Source organism: Propithecus coquereli, unplaced genomic scaffold (genome assembly GCF_000956105.1).
Source record: "Propithecus coquereli isolate 6110/MARCELLA unplaced genomic scaffold, Pcoq_1.0 Scaffold88, whole genome shotgun sequence".
NCBI classification, from domain to species: Eukaryota; Metazoa; Chordata; class Mammalia; order Primates; family Indriidae; genus Propithecus; species Propithecus coquereli.
Window position 1 is genome coordinate 7,362,686 of NW_012155062.1, and position 25,183 is coordinate 7,387,868.

The 25,183-nt window shown below is 43.5% G+C and overlaps 1 protein-coding gene across 1 annotated transcript; it reads left to right on the plus strand.

The window, feature by feature from the left end:
- The first annotated feature begins 1,043 nt into the window (after positions 1–1,043).
- On the plus strand, positions 1,044–10,934 carry LOC105826317 (chromosome unknown open reading frame, human C2orf40). Its single transcript, XM_012664275.1, has 4 exons — positions 1,044–1,223; positions 5,569–5,616; positions 7,465–7,622; positions 10,541–10,934. The coding sequence occupies exons 1-4, from the start codon at positions 1,145–1,147 to the stop codon at positions 10,700–10,702; spliced, it is 447 nt and encodes a 148-aa protein (XP_012519729.1). The 5' UTR covers positions 1,044–1,144; the 3' UTR covers positions 10,703–10,934.
- The last annotated feature ends 14,249 nt before the right edge of the window (positions 10,935–25,183 follow it).

The window sequence follows — 25,183 nt, forward strand, 5'->3', positions numbered from 1 at the left end:
CTCAGCCACACTTCACACTTTTTTCACTGGTCTGCCACCATCTGCCTTTGCTAACTTAATGTTAAAAGACATCTTTCTCCTGCCTGCTAGAGAAATCCAAGTGCATTACATGGAGAGCTAATTATATGACGAGAAGGTATAAAAATGAGAACCTAGAAGAAGAAAAGCGGTAATCAGCTGAGTTCAGGGCAGATCTGGGATGGGAAAGGCAGAAAGTTAGCCCTTTTGCAGCTCAGGCCTAGAGAGAGTAATCAGGTGACCTGCTCAAAGTCAGTTGGCATAAGTTTCTTTTAGTTTTTTGTTCACTGCACCACACCGCCTTTTGTGTCCCCTGTATTTCAACAGGCCTGGTGCTGGGATGAAGTTCTGCCTTCTCATCCGGCCTCAACTTTAGTATCACTGGAGTGTGCCTGGATTACAGACCTGGTTTCTCAACGGCTTTTCTGTTGGAGTGGTTTGGGTGCGATGATTTCCTGGACTGAAGCTCTGAACCCAGACTGTGGAGTCTTTCAAAATATCACAAAACATAGCACTGCCAAAGGCACCGTTAAGCGCAACTCAGGAATTAAGGAAATTCCAAAGGCCACTTTATATACCAGGCAGGAGCAAGGCCAGGAGCCGCCAGGAGTGAGTGAGATGGGGGAGGAGGGGGCAAAGAATTAGCAGCGCCAAGTGAAGCTGGGGCAGGGGAGAAAGCGGGAGCAAGGGACAGATCCGAGCGCTGGGATCGGGCAAGTGCGCCCAGGGCATGGCGGGGGAGGGGGGCCGGTCGTCCTTCTTTTCCCTGCTCCTGGATGCCTTCAGCCCTTCCCTGGGTCGCTGGAACCCAGCTTTAGCAGCGGGCAGCGTCGGCCACGTGGCACCTCGCCGCCGGGTTCTCCAGGGGCCCCTCCGTCCAAGCATCCCTGGCCTTGGAGATGGGGGCCGGGGCTCCCGCGGGCTGGGCGCGGGAGAGCGCGCTCCGTGGCGCTCGCCTGGCCGGCAGCCCGTTGGCCCGGAGCCCACCCGCCGGGTCCCGCCCCGGCAGCGACGACGCAGGGATAACTCGCAGCAGCGCCTGCCCGCCTGCGCCCCTCTCCCGCGCTCAGTCCTCCTGCAGCAGCTCGCCGTGTGCCCCTCGCCCTCCTGCCCACCTGCCGCCGCCATGGCCGCCTCCTCCGCGCGGCCCGCCGTCCTGGCCCTGATCGGGCTGGCGCTGCTCCTGCTGCTGTGCCTGGGCCCAGGTGAGTGGGGCGATACCATGCTGAGAGCGGTGCTCACCCGAGGGTGGAGTTGGACCAGCGCTGCGCTGCCAGGATGCCCGGGGAGAGAAATTGGTGATGGGGTTGGGGAGTAGGGCCCCATCCTTAGCCTAGGCAGGGCCAAGGGAGCGACCCGACACAGGTCTGGGGTTGCACTTGCACGAGTGCGAAGTGGTGCCCGTGGGCAGGTGGAGAGAGGACCAAGGTCAAGGGGAGGGTCTCTTCTGGGTAACCTTGTGCGTAAGAAATGTTTCCGGGGCTTAACGTAAGGGGCAATGGGAAGCGGGGCTTTAAGCGAGTGGTGCTCCCTGGACGGAGGGGAGGCAAGTGGCACCATCACCACGACCTCCTTCCAGGCAGTGGCTGCGCAACAGAGTGGACATTGCGTTTCCCTGGCTGGGTTGAGTTGCAGTCTGCAAAGCCCCGCGCAGGCCTCACACCCCAGAGAGGGGAAACGCTCTTAAAGGAGTAATGCTTTATCTTTCCTACTTCATGGAGCTCTCAGCAGCGAATCTGTTCAAAACTCTGAAAATTCCCTGTTGGTTCTCTGTAAAAAGTGCATTCACACGCACACCCAGAATGAAGCAGTTTGGCGGGTGCCAGACGTCTGAACCCTGGGGTCCGCAGATCCCACCTGAGAAACGCCATCTGAAACTGTACATTTTGTCCTGAGTTACCGCCTTGTGTTGCTATGAGCCTTTATGGTTCACAAGTGGCCTCATGGACACATGAGTGCTCTGAAGCTGACAACTCCGGGAGGCAGGTATTGTGACCCGCTAAGGAAACGGGACTGGAAGGTGTGAAGTGACTTGCCCAGGAGCCTGAAACTGGTGCTTGTCCCCACTGCCCAGTAGCTGGGCACCGTCTGAAAAAAGGAAAACTCATTTGATTGCTCAGTTTCTGTATTTTGCTTATTCAAAACAGGTATGAAAGCCAGGTTGAGGGGAGGCGGAGTCATGCAGTAGGAGTCCCCTGGGGTGGAACCCGGGTTGCTAGAGCAGCCCGGCTTGTTCAGATGGGGAGGATTACTGTTCTCAATTACAACCGCATGTGAAGCTAATCAATAACGTCCCACTGCATGATTTACCTGCCTCCCCCTCTTGATTCCCCCCATTTTAACAAGCACGTCTGAATAAGGCCAGTGAGCCATTCGTTTTCAGGACTTGAATTTTATTTAGTTCATACCAAGAACTGAGTGACAGGAGTCAGTTAACACATTATCATTATCAGGCTGGAATGTGAAAGTTCTTATGACATAAAATCTTTATGTAGAGTCCCAAAGATGGCTTTTTATGATACCCAAAAACATTTAATGGAGAAAATGACCATGGCCCCTTCTTGATCAACTTATTAATATTTAGCGCCTTCAAGAGGGGCATCGTGCAGTTCTGAATTTGCCAGATCAAATGCCAGGTAGCTGGATTTAATGAATTTGGGCTTGCTATCATCGCAGCCTAGAATTAATAACTGATGATGTTGGGTAAAAAATCCATACTACAGGAAAAAAAATCACAGCTACTATTGTTCTTTATCACTTTTTTCAAACAAATTTAGTGTGGTGTCCAATCGTATATATTAATATGTAATTCAGTGTGTAGTAAATGGCACAGTGGCAGCATTCATAATTCATATTTTGGGACTTATTTGTGCTTTTCAGTTGTCTAGGTAAGGTCTGGGGAGGCTCTCATTTCTGGAGTGGTAGTGACACACATTTGCTGCAAGAAATTGCAGCCTCATCACAAATGCTTAAATGTCTATTTCAACATCAGACCACATTTTGTTCATTAATTGTTAAGCACTTTTACAGAAGGCAAACAGATGGAGGGACCGTACTTAATTCTGTATGTGCTACCATGTGAGCTATTAGAGATCGACAAATGTTAAGATATTAATGAATGCTAATATTAGTGCCAAGGAATGAATCCGTCTGCCTTGGCAAATATTTTCAGAGATTTCTTCATTGACTCTTAAGGGTGGAAGGAAAGCACAGCCTTTAAGATAGCCCTCCCCCCATCTAACTAGGTAACTGCCCCTGCAGGAGCCTGGGCCGGTGTTCCTCTTTAATTTATGCTCAGACGCCTTGGAGTTCCCTTCTTCAGGAACCTCTTGGGGCCACTTGTTCCATCTTCAGGTGGTTGCCCAGGTGTTGGAAACCTTACTTCATGCCCTATCCTATGACCCAGTGGCCCCTTAGAGCCATAGCTCTCCTCCCACGAGTTTCATTTCTCCAGGTTAAACGCTTAAATTCCTCTAAGTTTTCTATCATATAACAAATGTCTAGGTCCCCTCCTTTGACTGCAACTCCAGTTTTTCTGTGACCTTCTTCGTGTGAAATGTTGTGAACTGAACAGAATGGTATAGGGGAGGTCTGCTCAGAGCAGTGACCGAACAGAGCAGGATAATTGCTTCCTTTTTTCTATAGTCGTGATTAATGCAGCCTGCGGTTGCAGTTGCTTTTTAAACGAACACATCAGTGTAGACTGACCTGAGCACAGACGATGAAAACATAGCTCTCCCACAGGGCACGCGCAATGCACGAATAGCCCCGCTCAACGTCCGTGCGCTCTCAGCCGTGCGCTCTCAGCCCTCCTGCTGAGATGTAGGATGTGAGGGCAGCAACCACCTCTGTCCCTTGCCCTTCAGTGTGGTCCCTAGAGATTTCCCCAAGCCATTTCCATGCCATTAAACCTCTCAAAATAGGGTAGCCATTTAATTTATCATGCAAGCCACAACACTTGAGAGCGAAAGGAGGCACTCTCATTAATTTACCAGGATAATAGGTATATGCTGGGGCTCTCCCTGGAGAGCCAGAAAGTGTGGCCACCCTACCCAGGAATCCTGAGGGAGGCACTTATTGGGAAATAGGCTTAGTAAATTCTAGCAGGTTCCCTATTCCATCTCAGCAACCAGGCCAGCAGGCTCCCTGGATGGCACAACCACCCTGCCTGCAGTCGGACAGCAGTCTAATCCAAATGTCTGCAGGGGCGGGTAGGTGAGGTGGCTGCTCGTGAACCCTGGGTGTGCTGAGTGACCCAGGCCCAGAAGAGTTCAAATTCAAATTTTGTAAACACTGGGCATGCTAATAAAATGCATCCACAGATCGAGTCCAGGTATGGGCAACCAGTTTGTGACTCTTGGCTATGATTATTTTTCTTCCCAACTACAAAGTAAATTCTTTAAGCAGGGACTCTTTTTGAAATTTTTTTTTCCAGTTATACTGACATTTTATTGACAAATAAAGCAAGAAATCTTAATCTTATTTGGGTGACAGTTTCGAGAGTCTGGCAAAAGCTATGGTTCCTATTCCCAGAAAACTGTGCCTGTGCAGATACAAATGTAATTCCTGATACCTTTCCAGACTCCCTGAAGCCTGTCCGTGGACTGAGAGGTTAAGAATCCAGAAGAAGGTGGCGGCCACCACCTCAATGCATTTCTCCATCCTGGGGCCAGACTCTAGTTCCTTACGCCTGAAGATGTACTTAGGATTCTGGGGGTGCTGTCTCCAGGGGCTTTGGTTTCACTCTTTCTGAGACAGGCCTTGTTTCTGTGTGCAGAGGCTTCTGGAAGTCCTCAGAGCAGTTCACTGGGTGGAGGGGGTGTTCTATCAGGCCAGACATGTTATTTTCTATTAAAATGATTATGCTGATTAGAAATACTTTTAAAACTGAATACCAATAACAGTAAATGGTACAAATAATGCTTGATTATAGGATGGTCGGGCAAGCTAGAAAACCAGGCTGACTTTTTAGAGCACTAAGGCAGATTCCTCGGTTGGTGCAGCCTGACTCCCGTTCCTGCCTGCCTGTGTCTTCACACGGCTGCTGTCCCTAGCTCCTCTCCCCTTCCTGTAAGGACACCAGTCCCTGGATTGAGAGCCTACTATAAATCCAGTATGATGTCATCATGAGATCCTTAACAAAGTATATCTGCAAAGAGCCCATTTCCAAATGAGCTCACATTCAGAGGTTCCTGGTGGATATGAATTTGAGGGGACACCATTCAACCCATTATACCACGAAATAAAGGTTTGCAGGGATGTGGCGTATGAGACAGAGGCTAAAAGAACAATGTCACTTTTCCTAGGCACTAGTTCAAATCATAATGCCCTTGGTCAGCCATGGTCATTGTCGCCAGTATTAGCCCTGGGCAAGCTGAATTGTTTTTCCTGCACGACAGGGAATGTAGCAAGCAGCAAATAATGCGAAACTACCATGTTGCCAAATCAAGGTGGGGCATGCACTTCTTTTTTCCAACTCTGATTTTTGCATTTGATAACTTAAAGGGTACAGTGTAACTCTGAAACTGGTTTCAATTTTCATTTTTTTAGGTGGCATAAGTGGAAATAAACTCAAGCTAATGCTTCAAAAACGAGAAGGTAAATATACCCCAAGTGGATAAGGGATGCATTCTTAACTGGATGGAAATGAAATGGTAATATTCAGTGTGCTCACTGGAGTCTTGTATTTGGAAAATCAAAAGTGTTTACTCCTTAAAAGGTTAGAAGATCTGAAGGGCTTATTGTACGGGTAGGGGCTGTGGTATTTTATTAGATAAATATTATTGCCAGTAAATGTTTGAAGGTTGTTTTTCTGAAAGCTGTCAGTGTGGACTCAAAAGAAACAGTGCTACAGTGTTAATTGAATGCTCTTTATTTCAGAACCATGAAACACGTATCTAAATTTAGAGCCTATCTTTCAGAGCACACAAAACCTCAGTTGGCGGGGTGGGCATGGGACGGCATTGCTGTGGTAGCCTATACATCCAGTTAGCTACTGGGGAAGGGCATAGAAACAGGAAAATCTTTCTATTACTAACCTCTGTTGTGAATAATGCTCCTAAGATAAATGTGGTGGACAGCAGCAAAATGTAGAAATTGAACGTCTGGGAGTCACAACATACAGGTTCTGGGCCCACTGTAGTCAGTTAGGTGAGCTGGCTCACTTGTGTGGTCTTGTGAATGTCATTTTCCATCTCCCAACTTTCATCTGCATCCGTAAAACTAAGTATCCCTTTTAGAAACGATTCTAGCAGGCTGAAGTCCACCCCGCAAAGAGCAGCCCTGAGCACTTCTTCCCATACTTCCCTGGCGCCCCCCAGGGACCCCCGCAGGTGACTGGAGCACAGGAGGCTCCACTCAGGGGCAGGAGTTCCTGGGGGGGGGCTCCCAGGAGTTTTCCCAGCACTTCAGACACCCACGAAGCCCTGGTTTATCCCCCACCCCCAAGGTGGCTCAGAGGGTCCCCCTCCCTGTGCTGTGTGGCTACAGGAGCGTCACCTAGGTGTGTATCCCTCAGCCGTTACTCAGTTCAAACCAAGAAACACATAATGAGCACCTACTGTATACAAAACAATGTAACAAGCCCTAAAGGGTTTGTAAAAAAACAAACCCTGCTGATATTTATCCATGTGATCCACAGACACATCGGGTGAATTACTTCCATTATCCTGTGCATTCTTCCTAACACCACCAAGATAGAGACTGTCGGCCCAGTTTTATAGATGAAGGGACAGGGGCTCAGAACTAGACCGCAAGCCTGATGGCACAGCGGCTTCCCCTGAGCACACCCTGCAGAAGCAGTCCCCTTCAAACAACTGAGACTGTGATGGAAGGACGTTAGAGGAAGCAGAGGTGAAGGGTCAGTACCCTTCAAGACCCAGTCGGATCCTCAGTGAGCCTGTGAGGCCGAGAGCCATTGGCTCGCAGGGGCGCCGGGTGCTCTGGCTTCTTGATAGGAGAACGGAGCTGTGCGGCTAGGCGCCGTCTGGCCCCTGCTCAGCACGAGTTCTCCATCCGCACGTAGTCTCCTGAGCAGGCACGGCCCTCTCCTGTGTGCACAGACCATGAACATGCACTGTGCACCCGTGTGGCACTGGTACCCAGCCTGTCTCCTGAACACAGAGCCCGAGGGGTGCGCCGCTAGCCGCTGGCGAGGCCTGGCGCTGGGCGTGGAGAGTGGGCTGCAGGGCACGAGCTGCGTTCCCTTTCTGCCTCGAGCACCTAGAAGGTGAAGGTTAGGCTGCGTCCCTTTCTATGGCTGTTCCCAAGTAGGAGCGGTCAGTAACAGGAAGCGTGAGGCTGCATCTCACCGCACACACATAGAAGTTGAGGGTCAAAGCCACTCTGTACGTGATGGGGGCGGGGGCGGGGTGTATAACGGTGATTCACCCCGATGAGAAATCATTCTTTGTGCATCGGGGCTGGGGAATCGATGATTCATTTCAGCACCTGCTCCAGCCAAGACTAAAGTGGCTGTCGATGAGAACAAAGCCAAAGAATTCCTCGGCAGCCTGAAGCGCCAGAAGCGGCAGCTGTGGGACCGGACCCGGCCCGACGTGCAGCAGTGGTACCAGCAGTTCCTCTACATGGGCTTCGACGAAGCGGTGGGTGCTGCTTCCTGCTGGAGGCCGGGCTCTCCCGGCGGGGTGGTGCGGACAGAGGCCTGGGTCGGGAAACAGCTCACAGAAAAGGAGGATTTTCCATTCATTCCAAGAGTATGAGCCCCTTTATATGGCCAGCACTATCAGGCAGTGGATGACATTACGAGGAGTCTACACAGCAGCTGGAAGTTTCCGCCAGGACGTGTTTGGGAGGCAGGATCCAAAGAAGTCAGGGGCCACAGTGGCTGGGACTTAGGTTCATCGAGACACTGATTTTCCCCTGAACCCTTTTAACTTGGATGAACAGTTTTGTGTGGTCATCTTTAAAATAACTCAGAATGCCCCCAAAACCTTTTCAGATTTACTTCAAAAAATGTCAGAAACATATGGATGCAAGGACCTGTGTGATAATGGGAAGAGATGAAAAGTGACTTTTAAAGAGAGATAGGTCTTTGCAGATGTTTTGGGGAAATTTCATCAATGCACTTGTGGGAAAGATGGTTTACAATTATGCCTAGATAGCATTCGTGGACAAATTCAGCAAATTAAGGAAAAAGAGTTTATAATCACAGACTCCCGGCTGGGGTGTAGGTACAGGTAACAGCAGCAGGGTTAAAACCACAGGTCCTGCTGCAGAGGTGTCTGTCTGCAGAGTGACGGACAAACTGAGCTCTCTGCGAGATGTAGCGGGGAGAACCCACAGCCTGCCCACCCAGCCGGAGAGCAGATGGATTGTTCACAGGCAGCATCTCCAACTGGGGCAGCTGGAGGTGTTCTTCTAAATGAGCACGTGATTCATGTAGAGGGTGGATACAAAATGCTGCAATAGGTGAAAAAAATTAAACCCTTTAGATCATTTTTAATGGCTTCATAAAATGAGAGCATGTGGCTGTATCATAATTTCCTTCCCATTCCCAACCATTGGACATATTGGTTATTCCCTGTGTGTCTGTTACGCAGATATAATTTTTTGTTTATTTGTTTGCTGCACAAATAGCTAAACACTTATAGCCAAACCCTGTGCCAGGCATAATTCTAAGTACTTAGCATCTTTGTGTGTAGCTTGTCCTTTACTTAGGAACACATGGTGCCCAGTGAAGTTCCCGGGGCAAGGGTACAATCACATTTAAGCATCTCTAAGTATTGTCAAATTGCATTCTCTCATAAGTCACATATGAGAGCACCCATTTTCTAGAATCTTCAGCAGCATCTGGTGTTCTCACTGAAAATTAAAATATATGTACATATTTGATAGATGAAAATGTATATTATCTTTTAGTAATTTGCATTTCTTTGATGACCATCATTAAAATGGGTATTAGGAGTTAACATGGGGAAATGGCTAAAATAATGTCTGGTGACCAAACCAGAATAAAGATGAGAATCCAACAAGATTATAATAACTATATATGCATAAAAAGACTACCAGGAAGCACGTCCAGATGTTACTGGTGGTGGTGGTCTTCGGCAAAGGAGTGAGATGGTCCCCTTTTTCTTTGTTCCCCTCTTACATACAGATTTTAAAAATCTGAGTCTGCATTATTTCTATATTCATCATTTAAAAAAAATTTATTGAAAATTTATATTTTAATCCAAAACCCCAAACAAGCATATAAAATGAGAAAACCCAAAGAGCAAGACTTCAGTATGGCCAAAAATGTAATACTGTGAGAAACGAAAGGCTGGAGACAGGCAAAGGAGTCAGTGTCCCCCTATCCAAAGCAGAGGCTAAGATGGGCTCAGGAGATGACATGGCCACTAGGTGTAACGAACAGTGGTAAGGGATTTGACTCATGCCCTTCAGCATGGCACAAGCTGGCCCACCGCTTACCCAAAGTAGATGGCCGCTGGGCCACAGAGACCACAATCACGGGCCAGGCTGGGGCTTCAGCCTCATGAAGTTCTCAAGTATTAATTAGTATTCACTGGCAGTCTTATTAAAATGGACTGCTGAGACCCAACGACCAGAAAGTTCCATCCAGATGTAGAGTGATTGGTGCCTGAGAATCTGCATTTGTGATTTGGATGCAGGGATGCTCTGACCACACATGGAGTAAAACTGGAGCTGCACCCAAAACTGTGACCTGCTCAACTCTGCGGGGCCATCTTTGCTTTCACATTTTTGCCCTCACACTGTCTCTCGCCACGTCCTGAGCTTTGACACATGCGAGGAGGCCCAATCTAAACTCATCTTGCACCTTCACCACCACCAAAGAAAAATTTGTCCTTTAAAAAATGGATTAATAGCAAAGACCAGTTGCCCTAGCTGAGAACTGAACTTCATTCTACACATCTTACTCAGCTTCAGTCCGCCTTCCCTTTTATTTTTATTAATTGCAACTGTCTCTGTGCCTGTATCTGTCTCTCAGGCACTGTAGGCTTCCTGCAGGCAGAGACTCTGTTGTTCTGGGCAGTGCTCCAGTGCTCAGCACAGGGCCTGACACACAGTGCCCACTTCATAGTGTTTGTGGAATGAATAAATGCACCTGCGCACACTCTAACCAACAACACAGCTATGAGAGAGTCACCGAAGTGCCCCAAATACTCTGCCGTGGAGCCATGATAGGCCAGAGCAGTGGTTGATTTAATCCAGCTGACATTTATTAAGCATCTACAATGTGCAATACAGAGAGAGCCAGGCACAGGAATGGGACATAAGATAGTGTCTGCCATGGTGAGATGCGGTCTGAAGGTCAGGTCAGTTGTCACTGTATTTGGCAGATGTTTGCTTTATTTACCAAGAAAGAGAAAAATGTTTAAGTCCGGGGTATATTTAGAATGAGTATGGCAAAAGTTTGCAAAGGTGTCGTAAGAGTTGTTAATCATCGAAGAAAAACCACCATAGAGAAAAGCCATAGGTCAGATGTGGTCTTAGCAGAGTGTGTCCTTGAATCATTCTCTGTCATTCTATTTTCCTCCAGAAATTTGAAGATGACATCACCTATTGGCTTAATAGAGATCGAAATGGGCACGAGTACTACGGTGATTACTACCAACGTCACTACGATGAAGACTCTGCGATTGGTCCCCGGAGCCCCTACTCCTTTAGGCACGGAGCCAGCGTCAACTACGACGACTACTAACCATGACGTGCCACACAGTGCACGAGAAACCAACAGTGATTCTCTTCATGTGTCTCCTAAAGGCTCATACTACTTGGTTTCTGTTTTGCTTTATTTCAGGTCTTTTCGACCTACTTTGTGTGACCAGCGAGTTAAAGCAAGGCATGTAAATGCCTTTTTGATATTTCATACAGGTATATCTAACAATGTATCTCAGTAAGAAATAGAAATAAAGCATTTTGTTAAAAAGAAACATCTCAGAATTCATTTGGGTGCAAATTAAGCTGGCGACATTTCTCATTTCCTTGGTGTTCTGAAGCTGCCTCTGAGAAGCCCTGCTCCACGGTCCTCCCGAGAGTCCTCACCACCACCGGGGAAGGCCAGGGGACTGAGCAGGTCTTCAGTTTGTTAAAATGTGGTCTACACTAAATGCACAACATGAAATCAGCAAGAAAATCTAGTTGAAAATGGTGTATGGTTGCAGAACGTGGTTTGGAGGATTCCAGTCATTCGGCAGGGGTTCGAGGGCTTTCTGGGTCCCAGGCCCTGAGCTAGAGTTGGAGCTGTGCAATACTACCATCCAGGAAATAAGGGGCAATAGGTAAGATCCTGAAGTTTGTTGATTTCAGAGCTACACTCTTCTAAAAAATAAGACCTTGTTCAATGAGTTCAAGAAATATTTAAGAATATACATTGCATCATATTTAAACAACCTGAGTGAAGGAGAGAAAGAGAAGAGTGGTGTTGGGGGGTAGAGGGAGGGGTGCAGGAGGGAGAAGGAGGTGGGAGGGCATGCAGGGTCTGTGCCATTGCCAATAGGAGGGGTCGGTCACAGCCCACACACCTGCAGAGCGGCAGGGGGCGGGAGTGGGGAGGTTCACAGCACGGGAGGGGGCGACTCAGAATGGCTCTTACACCTTCCTCGGTCACAGACCCCTCTGACCATCCGATGAAAGTTTTTTGCTCTTTTCCTCAGCAAAATTACGTGCAATTTTGCATATAGCTTCTGAAAACACACCCCCATTCACAAATCCTAGGTGATAAATAACCCCAGGCCTGGTAGGAAGCACTGGATTCAGGACAGCACTGATTACGGGCAGCCATAACAAAGGCCATTTTGTTTCTTCTTGGGAATCCTTACAACTTTAAAAAAATTGTGGTGAAAGATACATAAAATTTACCATTTTAACCGTTTTTCAGGTGTACAATTCAGTGGCATTAAATACATCCACATTGTTGTACAACCATCACCACCATCCATGTCCAGAACTTTTTCATCTTCCCAAATGGAAACTCTGTCCCCATTAAACACTAACTCCCCATGCCCCACGCCCAGCCCCTGGAAACCCCCATTCTCCCATTCTACTCTCTGTCTCTATGAATCTGACTACTCTGGGCCCCTCTTGTAAGTAGAGTCATACAGTATTTGTCCTTTTATGTCTTGTTATTTCACTTAGCATACTGACCTCAAGGTTCGTCCATGTTATATAATAGCATGTGCCAGAATTTCCTTCCTTTTAGAAGTAGAATAATATCCCGATGGGTGTTTACACCACGTTTTGCTCATCCGTTCATCCGTTGATGAAAACTTGGGCGGCTTCTGCCTTTTGGCTACTGTGAATAATATGAACATGGGTGTGTAAATATCTATGTCCCTGCCTTCAGTGCTCTTTGGAATTGTGAGATCACATGTGAATTCTGTGTGTAAGTTTTTGAGGGCCCTCCATGCCGTGTTCTACGGCAGCTGCCCCATTTCACATTCCCACCCTTACAACTTCTGTTTTCTTTTCTTGACTGCTGTGGGCTGGCTCAGACCTTAATGCAATGTTAAAGAACATTCCTAATTTTAAAGGGATTGCATTCTATGTTTCTCCTTTGTGTTTGCTGGGCGCTTTTTGTTGATGTCCTTTTTTGAGTTAAGAAAATTCCTTCTAAAAATATGCTAAGCAATGTTTTTAACATCATAAATTATTTGGATGTTGAATTCTATTTTTTCCTTTATTTATTGAGATAATATAACTTTCCCTTTTAAATCTGTTAGTTAATATGGTGAATTCTCTTAATCAAAATTCTAATAGCAATCAATTAAATTGCTGGAATAAACCTAATATGATCATGATGTATCATCTTTTTTAGTTCATTGCTGGCTCTGGTTTGATACTATTTATTCAGAATTTCTGTGTCCATGTTCATGAATAAGCTTGGTCTGTAGTTTTCTTCCTGCTTCTGTTCTTGTCAGTTAGGGTGTCTGGGTTATGCTGACTTCAAAACATGAGTTGAAAGTGTTATCTCTTCTATTCTCTGTGCAAGAATGAAATTATATAAATCCATTTGGCTGTAGTGTTTTCTTTATGGGAAAGATTTTGACTATTGATTGCATTTCTATTACACTTAAGGGGTCATTCCGATTTTGTGTTTCTCGTCAGTCTGTTTTGCTAAGTTCTCTCTCTCTAGGAAGTCATCCATTATATCAAAGTTCTGAAGTCTGCTGAGAGCTGTTCTTAATATGCTCTTATCTTTCTCTATAATATCTATGGTTATGTTCTTGTTCCCATTCCATTTCATTTGTGTCTTTAAAAAAAATGAATCGGGTCTTTTCAAATATGCCATTTTTGCTTTGTTGATCTCTTCTTTTGTATGTTTTTCTATCAGGTGAACTTCTGTCCTTTTAATTTCCTTCCTTCTATTTCTGTGGGTTTTTGATTTAATTCGATCTTAGCTCCACTTTGAGCCTTCTCAATTTTCTTAAAGGCAAGCACTTCCTTCCAAGTACTGTATCCCATGCATTTGATGTGAAAAAATTAGATGGTGAAATCTTTTAATTTCAATTTGATTATGCGTTATTAAATTTACAAGTGAGTGGACTTTTCTAATTATACTACTGGCCTTGTTTTCTAACTTAATTGCATGGTGGTAAGAAATGTGGTCAGGTGGATCCGATCCTTTGAAGTGTGTTGCAACCAGCTTTATGCTTGGGGTGTGTCAACCCAGCAAGCGTTTCATGTGTGCTTGAAAGGATGGGTCTTTTACAAATGTCAGATGCAGTCAAGCACACTAATTCAAGCTCCATAGTTTTACTGTTCACATTTTCTATTTTCTTACTGATTTGTCTTTTTGAACTACCAATTACTAAGTGCGTTAAAATCTCCTACTATGATGATGGATTTGACAGTTTTTCCCTTTAATTATGTTGGTCTGGCTTTATTTATTACGAGGCTATACACAAATTCATGTGGTACATACAAATTTAAAATCAATACATTTTCCCAGTAAATGAAATTATCATTATGTAGCAAATTTCCTTATTTCAAGTAAAACCTTTTGCCTGAATTCTCCTTTGATACTAATATGACTACACTTGTCTTCTTTTACTTAATATCTTCCTGGTCTATCTTTCCCATTGTTTGGCTTTTGATCTTTCTGCATATTTTATGTGTGTGTGTTGTAATGAGTACACAGCTGAATTTTATTTCTAAAATATAACAAATTGAAGCTTTAACTGGAGAATTTAGTCCACTTACACTTATTGTGATTAGTGATTTGGTTTTATTTCTAACATTACATTTTGAACTTTTGATTTGTCCTATTTTACTTGTTCCTTTTCTCCTCTCTCCCTTCATTTGGACTGTTTTATTTTTCTTTACTCATTGGTTCTTTTCCCTATACTTCCTTCAAAGGCATACACTGGGTCTATTAGAGTTTGCACTATTTCGAACATATTTAGTAACAGTTACAGATGATCAACAGCCACCGTCTCCCGGACAGTATATGGGCCTTCCGTTCCCCCTCCCAACTTGTATGCTACTGTGACTTGGCATTTTAAATCCAGCCTGCTTTATTTTCCCCATAAATTGTTTTTGTTTCATATATAGTCATTAGTTTGTTTAGACTGTCATATATTTATCTTGGCTTACTCTTTCTCCTTGCAACTCAGATGACGCATCTGAGGTCATTTTCCTTCAGTTTAAATTATATCCTTTAGAATCCATTTAGTGAGGGTTGTTTGGTGGTAAATGCACATTCCCTTGTTTTATTTGGCATAGAATTCTTGGTTATTTAATCAGTACTTTGAATTTATTATTTTACTGTCTCTGAGTCCCACTGTTGATATTAAGAATTTCATTATTCGTCTAATGGAGCCATTCCTCTGCAGCTGATACTGTCCTCTCCAATTCTCTTTGGTAACCTACTCTTTTGGTATCGATATCTACATCTATGACTATATATATTAATATGGCTTGGGTTTCATTGGGCTCTTTATTCTAAGGATCAGTGTCTTTCAATAAATTTGGAGAATTCTCCCCCATTATTTCTTTGAATGCTGTCTCTTCCCCATTCTTTCTTTCTGCAATGTTTTATTCAAGTATGCAAGTTTCAATTACACTTTTCCTTCCTTATTTACAAGTATGCTTGGTTATATCTCTTGTTCCCTGCTCAGATTTCCAAGTTTCTCTTTTATTTCTCTACATATATAATATGCTTTCGTATTTTTGTAATTTCTGATATCTGAAGTCTTTGACTCTCTGCCTGCCATCCATAGTGTCTCATCTCCTTGACTTGATGTAATTTAAAACCACGGCCTGCTCATTTTCTTTGGAACATTGTTAAGAAACATTTAAAGCCTGAGTTAAGTTGAATTCCTCCAGATAGCACTTGCATTTTCTTTCACTAGTGGCCCGGGGTCCAGTAGGGTCTATTGAACTGGGACCACTTCAAATTCTCAACTTCTGGATTCACAGACCACACAGGGACACCTTGTACTTATTATTGTCAAGGGTGCTCTCTCCCCACCCACCTATCCACCCCTACTCAACTAGTAGTTTGAAAGAAAGCATCCTCACTGCTCCCTTCTGGTGATGTTTCTCATTGGTCCCTACACCCAGGTGGAGCCTTTTCGGAGCTCAGTTTAGTGCACTCTGACCTAAACTTTATCTCCTATCCTGAGTTCTGTGCAGCCTTCAGAGATTCTCAAACTCTACAGGATTCTGCAGACACTTTCAAGCAATAGTTGGCTTTCCTTCCCTTTTGGGGTTCCGCAGAGTCCTCACTTCATCATCTAAGGGATGCATATATAAAAGCATATTCAGCCTATCATCTTCTCCCATTGGGAAATTTATTCACGTTATCCAATCTGTCTCACTACCGGAAAGAGAACTCCTATTTGATCAATTACTTCAAATCAAACATTCTTTACCATTTTTTTTGTCCCTAGACATCTCCTATAACCTTTTTAAATGTATAAAATAAAGTACAAGGATTACAAAGGAAACCAATTATATTTAAAAAGTTATCAACATTTAAAAGACAAATTTATGATATAATAATAAATGTTTCTTTATGCTATAAATGACAAGACCTAGTGGGTGGATCTACAGATGCTGTAATTTCAAAGTACTGAAAGTACATGGTAATTTGAGACATCCATAATAACTATAATGTGATGATACCTGACTTCTGTGAGTGGCAAAGTCCCAGGTAAGAGCTGTTACTATTGCAATTTGTTGCCTACATTTATAATTGAAGGGAAAGCTAAATTTGAGTTAGGGGTTAGTAGAAACCAATAGGTTGATTTTCTCAAATTCATGAAATCTCTTATTTAGAGGGATTCCCAGTCCAACTCCTTTAATAGACCAAGAGTGAAAGAATCCAATTCTTCTCAGGATGAAGATGAACACAGTTGATGTGTCCCATGAGACTTGGCCGCTGCTGCTGCTTCAGCCTCCTCTGCCCTCAGTCGGTCCCCTGTGCTCTGTGCTTCAGCCAGCCCTGTAGACTAAAGCCCAGGAAGGGCTCACACCCACCTGTGCTCACTACTAAATCCTCAGAGCTTGGCAGAGTAAGTGCTCTTTAATATGTGCTGAGTGGATCTTAACTACATAAAGGAAGGAAAAATTGATCTAGTCTCATTTTCACATATGAACAAAATGATGGCCAGAGAGGTTGAATGACAGACACCTCTTAGGGTACAAAGTGAGTTAGGAACAGGATAGGGATAGTGACTCGCATGTGGCGGTCTTTCCCACACAGTATTTCTCTTCCTCCTCCCCAGGACAAGCACCCTCCTGCATCAGCTTATTCATGCCCCACCACAGCGGGGTCCCACCTCCCCTCCAAAGTATGCCTCCTGGGCCTGGAGTTTCCTGAGCCTGCGCTCTGGGCCATCGCAAACTAACGTTTTCTTCCACACGACCACTCTGCGTGCAGCCAGCTGCCTTGTGAGCAGAAGTGCACTACGACCACAGGGGAGATTGCAAGCCAGGTCAGCTGTGAAGCTTGTTCAGTCTTGGTCGGAGCCCCCTGGCCAACTGCTTTTCAAATCATACCACCTGCTCCTGCTCCTCTGAGGGTCCCTTTTTAATATGAAGCAGTGCCTTCCCCTATGGATCAGAATTACTCTCCAGGAGTTTGCAAACCAGCCATTTTCATATACAGCTGATTCTTCAACAAAGGACAAAAAAACCCACTGTAAATATTGACCGAGAGCTAAAGATTGAAGACAGGACAACGGTCCGTGGGCCTCCCCTCCATCTTTTTACAGATAAGACTGAGTGAAGGAAAAAGCCCGGACGAGATGGCTGACCAGAGATAGCAGCTGCCAGATCATCTCAGAAAGAAGGGAAAGTTTTAGATGAAAAAGGAAACAAAAACAGAAAGAAAAAACAAAAAACATGGATCGGGTGTAATTCTGAGGGAAAAGTGACAGAACCTACCAGAGATTTCATGGTAAGAAGTTGCAGCCAGAACAAGAAGGGGCAACATATAGGCAGAGATCAACCCGCGAGAGGCTCGGAGCCCGACTTTTAGAGGGCAGGTGGGGTTGGGGGTTTGCTTCTCCCTCCCTCACATCTCTGGCAGTCAGCAGGCTCCCGAGTTGCTGAAGAGCCTTTCTACCCTACCAAGCCCCGAAGCGGCTGCCACCAGTGAACTGGGGGCTTCTTGAGGACAAAGCATCAGGGTGCCAGCCCCCTTGGGGTCGCTTCCTGGCACCGCAGAGCCAAGCTGAGACTGCAGGACGTGCTGCTAGGAAGAAGGCGGGGAGAAGCCCCATGTGATGTTGCTGGCATCTCCATCAGTGTGGAAACGGAACCAAGGAGCGGCCTGCGTAAGCAGACCTAGCAGCTATGATGAGCGTGGGTCAGACTCTGCTATAAATGACAGGGGCGTGCATGTGATGGGATTCAGGGCTTTGCCGCTACTGTTTTTAAACGGAGCTCTCTAGTCCTATTCATTTCTGATTTCCGGTTCTTTTTCTGTTTTTGCTGAGGAAAGTTTATCCGTGAAAATAGACTGGGAAGTATGACCTGGGACATGGAACATCTATTATTGGAGAAGCCCAAGTGCGAGACGAACACTGTTGAGTGGGTCCTTCCTGCACTGACCACAGACAGATTTCACCTCCTGCCATTCCATCAGTGAAGCTAGGAATAAAGAACTTGATTAACTGTCCACACATGACCATTCCATTTGGCCAGTGACTCAGACACAATTCTGCTCCGGGAAGTCTTAAAGAAACACCATTATCTTCATTTCTGACTCACATCTGCATGTTACATCACTGCAACCTCACTATCGCCTTTCAAAGTGGGGAAACCAGGTGCTATCACCTTTACTCATATGTATTTTTCTGCATTTTCAATGGCAAATTATTTTATTAATATTTAAATTCCATCTTTAGTGATTATTACTGATTCTTAGTCCATTTCAATACCTATTAAGTTTGCCTTTTATTTGAAAATAATCTGTCCAATTCAAGTTTTGTTAGAAAGACAACATAGGTATAAAGCACAGACCATAATGTGGCCGAAATATTTAACATGATTTGAATTTTCAGCATCATTTGATATGATCATGAGATTTTTTTTCCCTTAGCTTATTAACCTAGTGAACTACATTGATAAAGATTTTCAAATACTGAGCCAGCCTTGCATCCCTGGAATAAACCCCACTTGGTTATCGTATGTAATTCTTTTTGTATATTGCTGGATTCAATTCGCTAACATTAAAATGTTTTGCATCTCTATTACTGAGAGATACTGGTCTGTAGTTCTTTTTCTTGTACGGTCTTTGGTGTTAGTATCAGGGTAATAAAATTGGTTTCATAAAATGTATTGGGAAGTATTTCCCCCCCTCTTCTAGTTTCTGGATGAGACTGTGTGGGATTGGTGTGAATTCCTCTTTAAATATTTGATAAGATTGTCTAGTGAATATTTCTGGGCCTGGAGTTTTTTTTTCAGGAGGTTTTAAATTACAAATTCAATTTCTTATAAGGCTATTCAAATTATGGATTTCATATTGGGTGAGTTGTGGTAGTTTATACTTTTCTAGGAATTGATCCATTTCATCTAGGTTGTCAAATTTATGTGCAGAGAATTATAGCTAGTATTCCCTTTTTATCTGACGTCTAAGTGATATCCCTTGTTTCATTCCTGTTAGTTTTTTCTGTCAGTCTTGTCAGTCTTATTCGAGGTTTCTTAATTTTATTGATATTTTCAAAGAGGTAGCTATTTGTTTCATTGATTTTTCTCTATGTTTATTGTTTTCAATATTGATTTGTGCTCTTATGTCCTTCCTTCTGCTTGCTTTGGGCTTACTTTGCTCTTCTTTTTTTAGTTTCTTGAGATGGGAGCTCAAATGATTTGAGACTTTTTTCTTCTACTCATATAAGCATTTTAGTGCTATAAATTTTCTTCTCAGCACAACTTTAGCTGCATCCCACAAATTCTGATGTATTTTCATTCAGTTCAATACATTTTTAAAAATTATTATTCTTGAAATTCACTTGTCAGTCCATGGAGTTAGAAGTGTGATGCTTAGTTTCCCAAGTGTCAGATTTTCCTGTTATCTGTTACTGATTTCTAGTTTGATACCATTGTGGTCACTTGGTATTATTTCAATTTTTTTAAGTGTGTTGAGATTTGTTTTATGGCCCAGGATATGTTCTGTCTTGGCACATGTTCTGTGGGCACTTGAAAAGAATGCATACTCTGCTGCTGTTGGGTCAAGTGTACTATAAATGCCAATTAGGTACTGTTGGTGGATGGTGTTGAGTTCTATATCCTTGTGGATTTCCTGTCTAGTTGTAAGTCTCCAAAGGTAATTGTGGATTTATCTGCTTCTCCAGGTCTACTAGTTTTTGCTTCACATATTTTGCAACTGTTATTTGGTGCACACACATTTAGGATTGCTGAATCTTCTTGGTGTACTGACTCTTTTATTATGATGTAATGTCCCTCTTGGGCCCTGGCAAATTTTTTTCTTTTTTGCTCAATTTACTTTATTTAATATTAATGTAGTCACTCCCGCTTTATTTTGATTTCTGCATGGTATTTTTTCCTACCCTTTTACTTTCAACCTGCATATATTATTCTATTTAATATTTGAAGTGAGTTTTCCTATTTGAAAAAAAAAAAGAAAAAAAGTTTCTTATAGATAGCATATAGTTGGGCCATTTTTTAAAAAATCTACTCTGCCAATAGATCTCTTAACTGGTGTTGTTAAATCATTTACATTTAATGTAATTATTACTATGGTAAAGCTTAAATCTGCCATTTTATTTTTGTTTTCTATTTTTCACTTGTTTTCGTTTTTTTGCCTTCCTGGGGGTGAAACTTTCTTTTTTTTAATTCTATTTGTGCATTTGAGTACATCTCTTTGTACAACTCTTTTTGGTGGCTGCTCTAGGTATCACATTACATATAATGTATCAAAATCTACTGATGTCAACTTTTATCAGTTTGGGTGAAGTGTTGAACCTTATCTCCTTTTGCCCTCTGACATTTATAATAGCTGTCCAGTTATTTCCTCTACACAGCCAGCAACATTACAGTGGTATAAGTTTCACTTCAAACACCAAACATAATTTAGAACACTTAAGAGAAAAAGGAAAGCCTATTGCATTTACTGATATTTTGGCTCTTTCCATGTTCTTTCTTCCTTCTTGATGCCACAAGATTCTTTTATTGTTTCCTGTTTAGAGAATTTAGTCATTCTTTTCAAGTAGGTTTGCGGGTGACAACTTCTCATAATTTCCCCTTCATTCCAGAAAGATATTTTTGCTTGATATAGAATTCTGGATGGAAAAGTTATTTTCTTTCAATACTTAAAAAAAGTTGTGTCATTTATTTCTGGCCTCTAGTTTCTGATGAGAATCCTGCTGCTGTTCTAATTGTTTTGCCCCTCGAGATAACAGGTCACTCCCCTCTGGCTGCTTTAGAGACTTTTTTCTTTGGCTTTTGCCTTCAGTTTGATTATGATTTGCCTGGACATAGATTTCTTTGGGTTTATCTTCCTTGAGGTTCACTCAGCATTTTGATTCTGTTGGTTTATGATTTTGCCAAATTTGGAAAATTGACAGCCCTTTTTCTTTGAATTTTCTATAGCTGGACTCTTTCTCCTCTCTTTCTGGGACTCCAATGACATGACAGATCTTTTGATCAAAGTATCTCCAAGGCTCTGTTCATTTTCTTTTTCCGTCTATTTTCTATTTGTTGTTTCAAATGGGTCATTTCTGTTCTATCTTCAAGTTTATGGATTCTTTCCTTTGTTCTCTATACTGTCAAACGCATCCACAGTTTTTTATACTGGTTAGTTTACTTTTCAATTCTAAAATTTCCATTTAGTTCTTCAAAATCTTCTCTTTACTGAGATTTTCTAATTTTTCATGTTTCAAGCATGTTCATAATTGCTAACTGATTTCTCTTATTTTTTTCAGACAGGGTCTCACTCTGTTGCCCAGGCTGGAGTGCAGTGGTGTGATCATAGCTCACTGCAACCTTAAACTCCTGGGCTTGAGTGATCCTCCTGCCTCAGCCTCCCAAGTAACTGGGACTACAGGTGTGCACCAGCCTAATTGAAGTATTTTTATGATAGATGCTTTAAAATATTTGTCAGATAATTCTAATGTTGGTGTCATCTTGGTGCTGGCATTGGTTATCTTTTCTCATTTAGTTTGAGATCTTGATTCCTAGTGTAGAGAGTGATTTTTTATTGAAACCTGGTAAGTTTTGAGTGTTGTAAGACTCTGGGTTTGAATTAAAGCATGTGTTTTAGTGGGCCTACTCTGACACTGCTCCAGTGAGTGAAGAGGGGAGGCTGCCTCTTTGCTGCCAGGTGGGAGTGGAAGCCCAGGCTCCCCTCCAGGCCGCAAATGATAACATTCGGGCTGGGGGTTGGGGGAGCATCTTGTTACTGCCGCCCATGTGGCCTCCACGTTGCCTTGTTACTGCTGAAAGCCTTGACAGCCTGGAGAAAGTGGGAGGGACACCTCAATACTATTGGGTAGGGGTGAAAGTCCAGGCTCCCACATAGTCTTTACTGACAACACAGGATGGGGGTCATTATACCCAGTGGAGATGCAAGTCCCAACTCAGGCCTTCCCTAACACTACCAGAAGAAAGAGACGGGAAGGGGTTGAGGCATTTTGTTATAGCAGGCAAGGGTGGAGCTCTAGGCCCCTCTTGGTCTTTGCTAGTGGGGATGGGGTAGGGCTGCAGTAGAGCTGTTACTGTTTGAAAGTTTTTTGTTTTTGAGGTTGCTCCTCTCCTAGAGCACTGGTTATAGAGAACAAGCTTTTGTTGGGGCTTTTTTTTTTTTTTTTACTGTGCCTGTTGGCATTCTTGGGTTAATGGCTTCTCCAGCTCCAAGTGTGGGATATATAAGGCAAAAAGAAAACCCAGAGAGCTCACTGCTTGTATTAGTTTGCCAGGGCTGCCATAACAAAATTCCGGAGACTGGTGGCTTAAACAACAGAAACTCATTTTCTCACAGTTCTGGAGGTTAGAAGTCGAGATCAATTGGTGTCAGCAGGTTTGGTTTCTCCTGAGGCTTGGAGGTGGTCAGCTTCTTGCTGTGTCCTCATGGTCTTTCCTCTGTGCATGCACATCTCTGCAGTCCAAATTTCTTCTTATTTGGACATCAGTCAAACAGGATTAGAGCCCACTCTAATTTTCTTTAGACCTCATTTTACCTTAACCACCTTTAAAGATCTTATTTCTAAATACACTCTGAGTTTCCGAAGGGTTAAGACTTTAACATACAAATTTGTGGCAACATTACTCAGCCCAAAACACCACTGTACTTTTCCTCAGGTCCTGAGGTCCCCAGCTGGCCTTTTTCTATCCACTTTCAAAATCTTATGTTTGTCTTACCTATAATGTCCAGAATTTTCACTGTACTTAGTAGGAAGACTGTGGAAAGTATGTTTACCCCATCTTCTTGAAAATGGAAGTCTCCGCCTTACATTTTTCTTTATTTTAGTTTCCTTAAAAACTGACCTCCCCTGGTTAGTAAACGGCAGAGCCAGCTATTTTGACTCCTGCATCCTAGGTCTCTATATCACATCACATAAGTTTTACTTCAAATAAAATGTATATAAAATATGGAAACTCAAAATTCAGAAAGTACCAAAACATTAAGACTTTTAGAAAGCATTGAGGTTCTTGATAGTAACATCTCTACTTTTTTTCCTTCCTGCAACACAGCTGTAGATAAAAATGTTCCCCTTGTTCCCCAAAGTGGCTAAGGTACAAACAGGACACAATCAGGGATTTTTAACACAAAGAAAACATGTGGTTTAATCTTGGTGATTAGAACAAAGACCTACTGCTGCCTTTGAAGCAATGTGCAGCACACTCCTGGATATTGCTGTATCAGTTCTCAGGGTAATGCAATTTTTCAACTCTGTATCAATGATAACAACCAACCACTGAGAAAGCCTAGGTAAAGCACATAAACCACTTTAACAGACAAACTGAAACGTTAAAACTCACAAGTCCTCTGACCTAGGAAATTGCTAAGGATTTTCCAGATTTCCCATAGTCGTAAGAGCTCCCAACTATAACTCCCAATTATGGCCAGGCCAACATTTCATTCAATACAACCTCTAAGTTGAGAATGAAGTCAAGCTCACATGTGACTAAGAACCATAAAGCGAAAGGCAGCCCATCCAGAGCGGGAGGTGTGATCAGACACACCATCAGGGCTCGAGCAACAGCCTCGACCCCATGAGAGCCTACCTGGGACCAGCAGGCTGGGCTCAGTGTTCAAGAGGATGTAGGTGAAATCCAGGATGTTCAGACTCTGTAATCTGCACCTTGCTTGAGTCCACTGTGACTATCACTGAAGTAACAATAGTAGCCATCCCAGTCTTACTGTTGCAAGCAACAGTGAAATGCAGGGGCACCACTGTCATGGTCAGTTTGGGCAGCTCTAACAAAATGCCTTAGACTGGGTAATTTATAAATAGAAATTTATTGCTCACAGTTTTGGAGGCTGAGAAGTGCAAGACCAATGTGCTGGCAGATTTGGTGTTTAGTGAGGGCCCATTCCTCATAGATGGTGTCCTCCTTGGCAGAAGGGGCAAAAAAGCTCCCCTGGGCCTCTTTTTATAAGACATTAATCCTGTCCACCTAAGCACCACCTAAATGCCTCACCTCTTACTATGATTTGCATTGGGGATTCGGTTTCAACATATGAATTTGGACGGCGGGGGGGGGGGGGGGGCACAAAAATTCAGACTATAGTCACCATACTCTGTTGACCCATTCGTCTGTTTCCAGTGCCCTAACTCCACTTGCCTCTTTTCTCAGGACATTAATGTGCCTAAATCAAAGCTCACACACATATTTTTGATGCATTACCCCTTTCCTTAGGGTAAATTACATACAATTTGTCTTCACCTTCTTCCCTTCTCCCCTGGAAATATTTTACGAAAATCACAGGGAAGAAAATCAAAACAAAGAATCCCAGGGAAGAATTCTAGATATTAGCAAGTAACAAGGTAAGAGAATTCTGGACTCTGGGCCTTCAGGTACTCCCAGACTGCACTGCACAGCTTAGTGCCACGGAGTTCCCAGCTGTCCCTTGTCTATACTTCTTCAACGTCTGGGGTCACCATCGGTAGTTCCCAAGTAGGCTTCCCAGCTCTGTCTATCCCATCTCAGTAAATGGTGTATCACTTAGTTCAGGCCAAAATAATGAAAATTAAAAATAAACCAACCTTGATTCCTCTCGTTCTCTCTCATATCACATCTAATCTAGCCCTGGCCTCAGTTTCACTATCTTCTGGGGAATTAGCATGTCAAAGAAACAAAACCACAGCATTCTTGGCCCTGCCCCAGAGATTTTGATTCAAACAAGTCCAACTTTAAAAAATCCCAGGGTGATTTTTAAAGACAGGCAGGCAAGTTTAGCTCACACTGGTTAGGTACCACAGGACCTCCCGTTTGCACATGCTTCTGAGATGCAGAAAGCTCCATCCTCTTGGTGCCTGTTCAGGTTTGCTGTCATGCAGAGCCAGTCTACTTGGAAAATGTGTTGCTTTAACTTACTATGTCATTTTTCCATTTATTATACTAGGAAAAATAAAATGCTAACACTAATCCTTGAAAAAGTTCTTAACGAAAACAAAAACTCTCAAGTTCTCACTCAATGAGCCTAGTTCACAAATCTTTCTACAGAAGACAAATGGCACTCCTTTTTCTCCATCTGTTCTGTGCTGACAGG

Excerpts from the sequence above, each read along its gene's own strand:
- LOC105826317 (XM_012664275.1), top strand. The coding sequence starts at position 1,145 with ATGGCCGCCTCCTCCGCGCGGCCCGCCGTCCTGGCCCTGATCGGGCTG. Across the intron at positions 1,224-5,568 it reads GCTGCTGTGCCTGGGCCCAG|GTGGCATAAGTGGAAATAAA; the intron begins GTGAGTGGGGCG and ends TCATTTTTTTAG. Across the intron at positions 5,617-7,464 it reads AATGCTTCAAAAACGAGAAG|CACCTGCTCCAGCCAAGACT; the intron begins GTAAATATACCC and ends GATTCATTTCAG.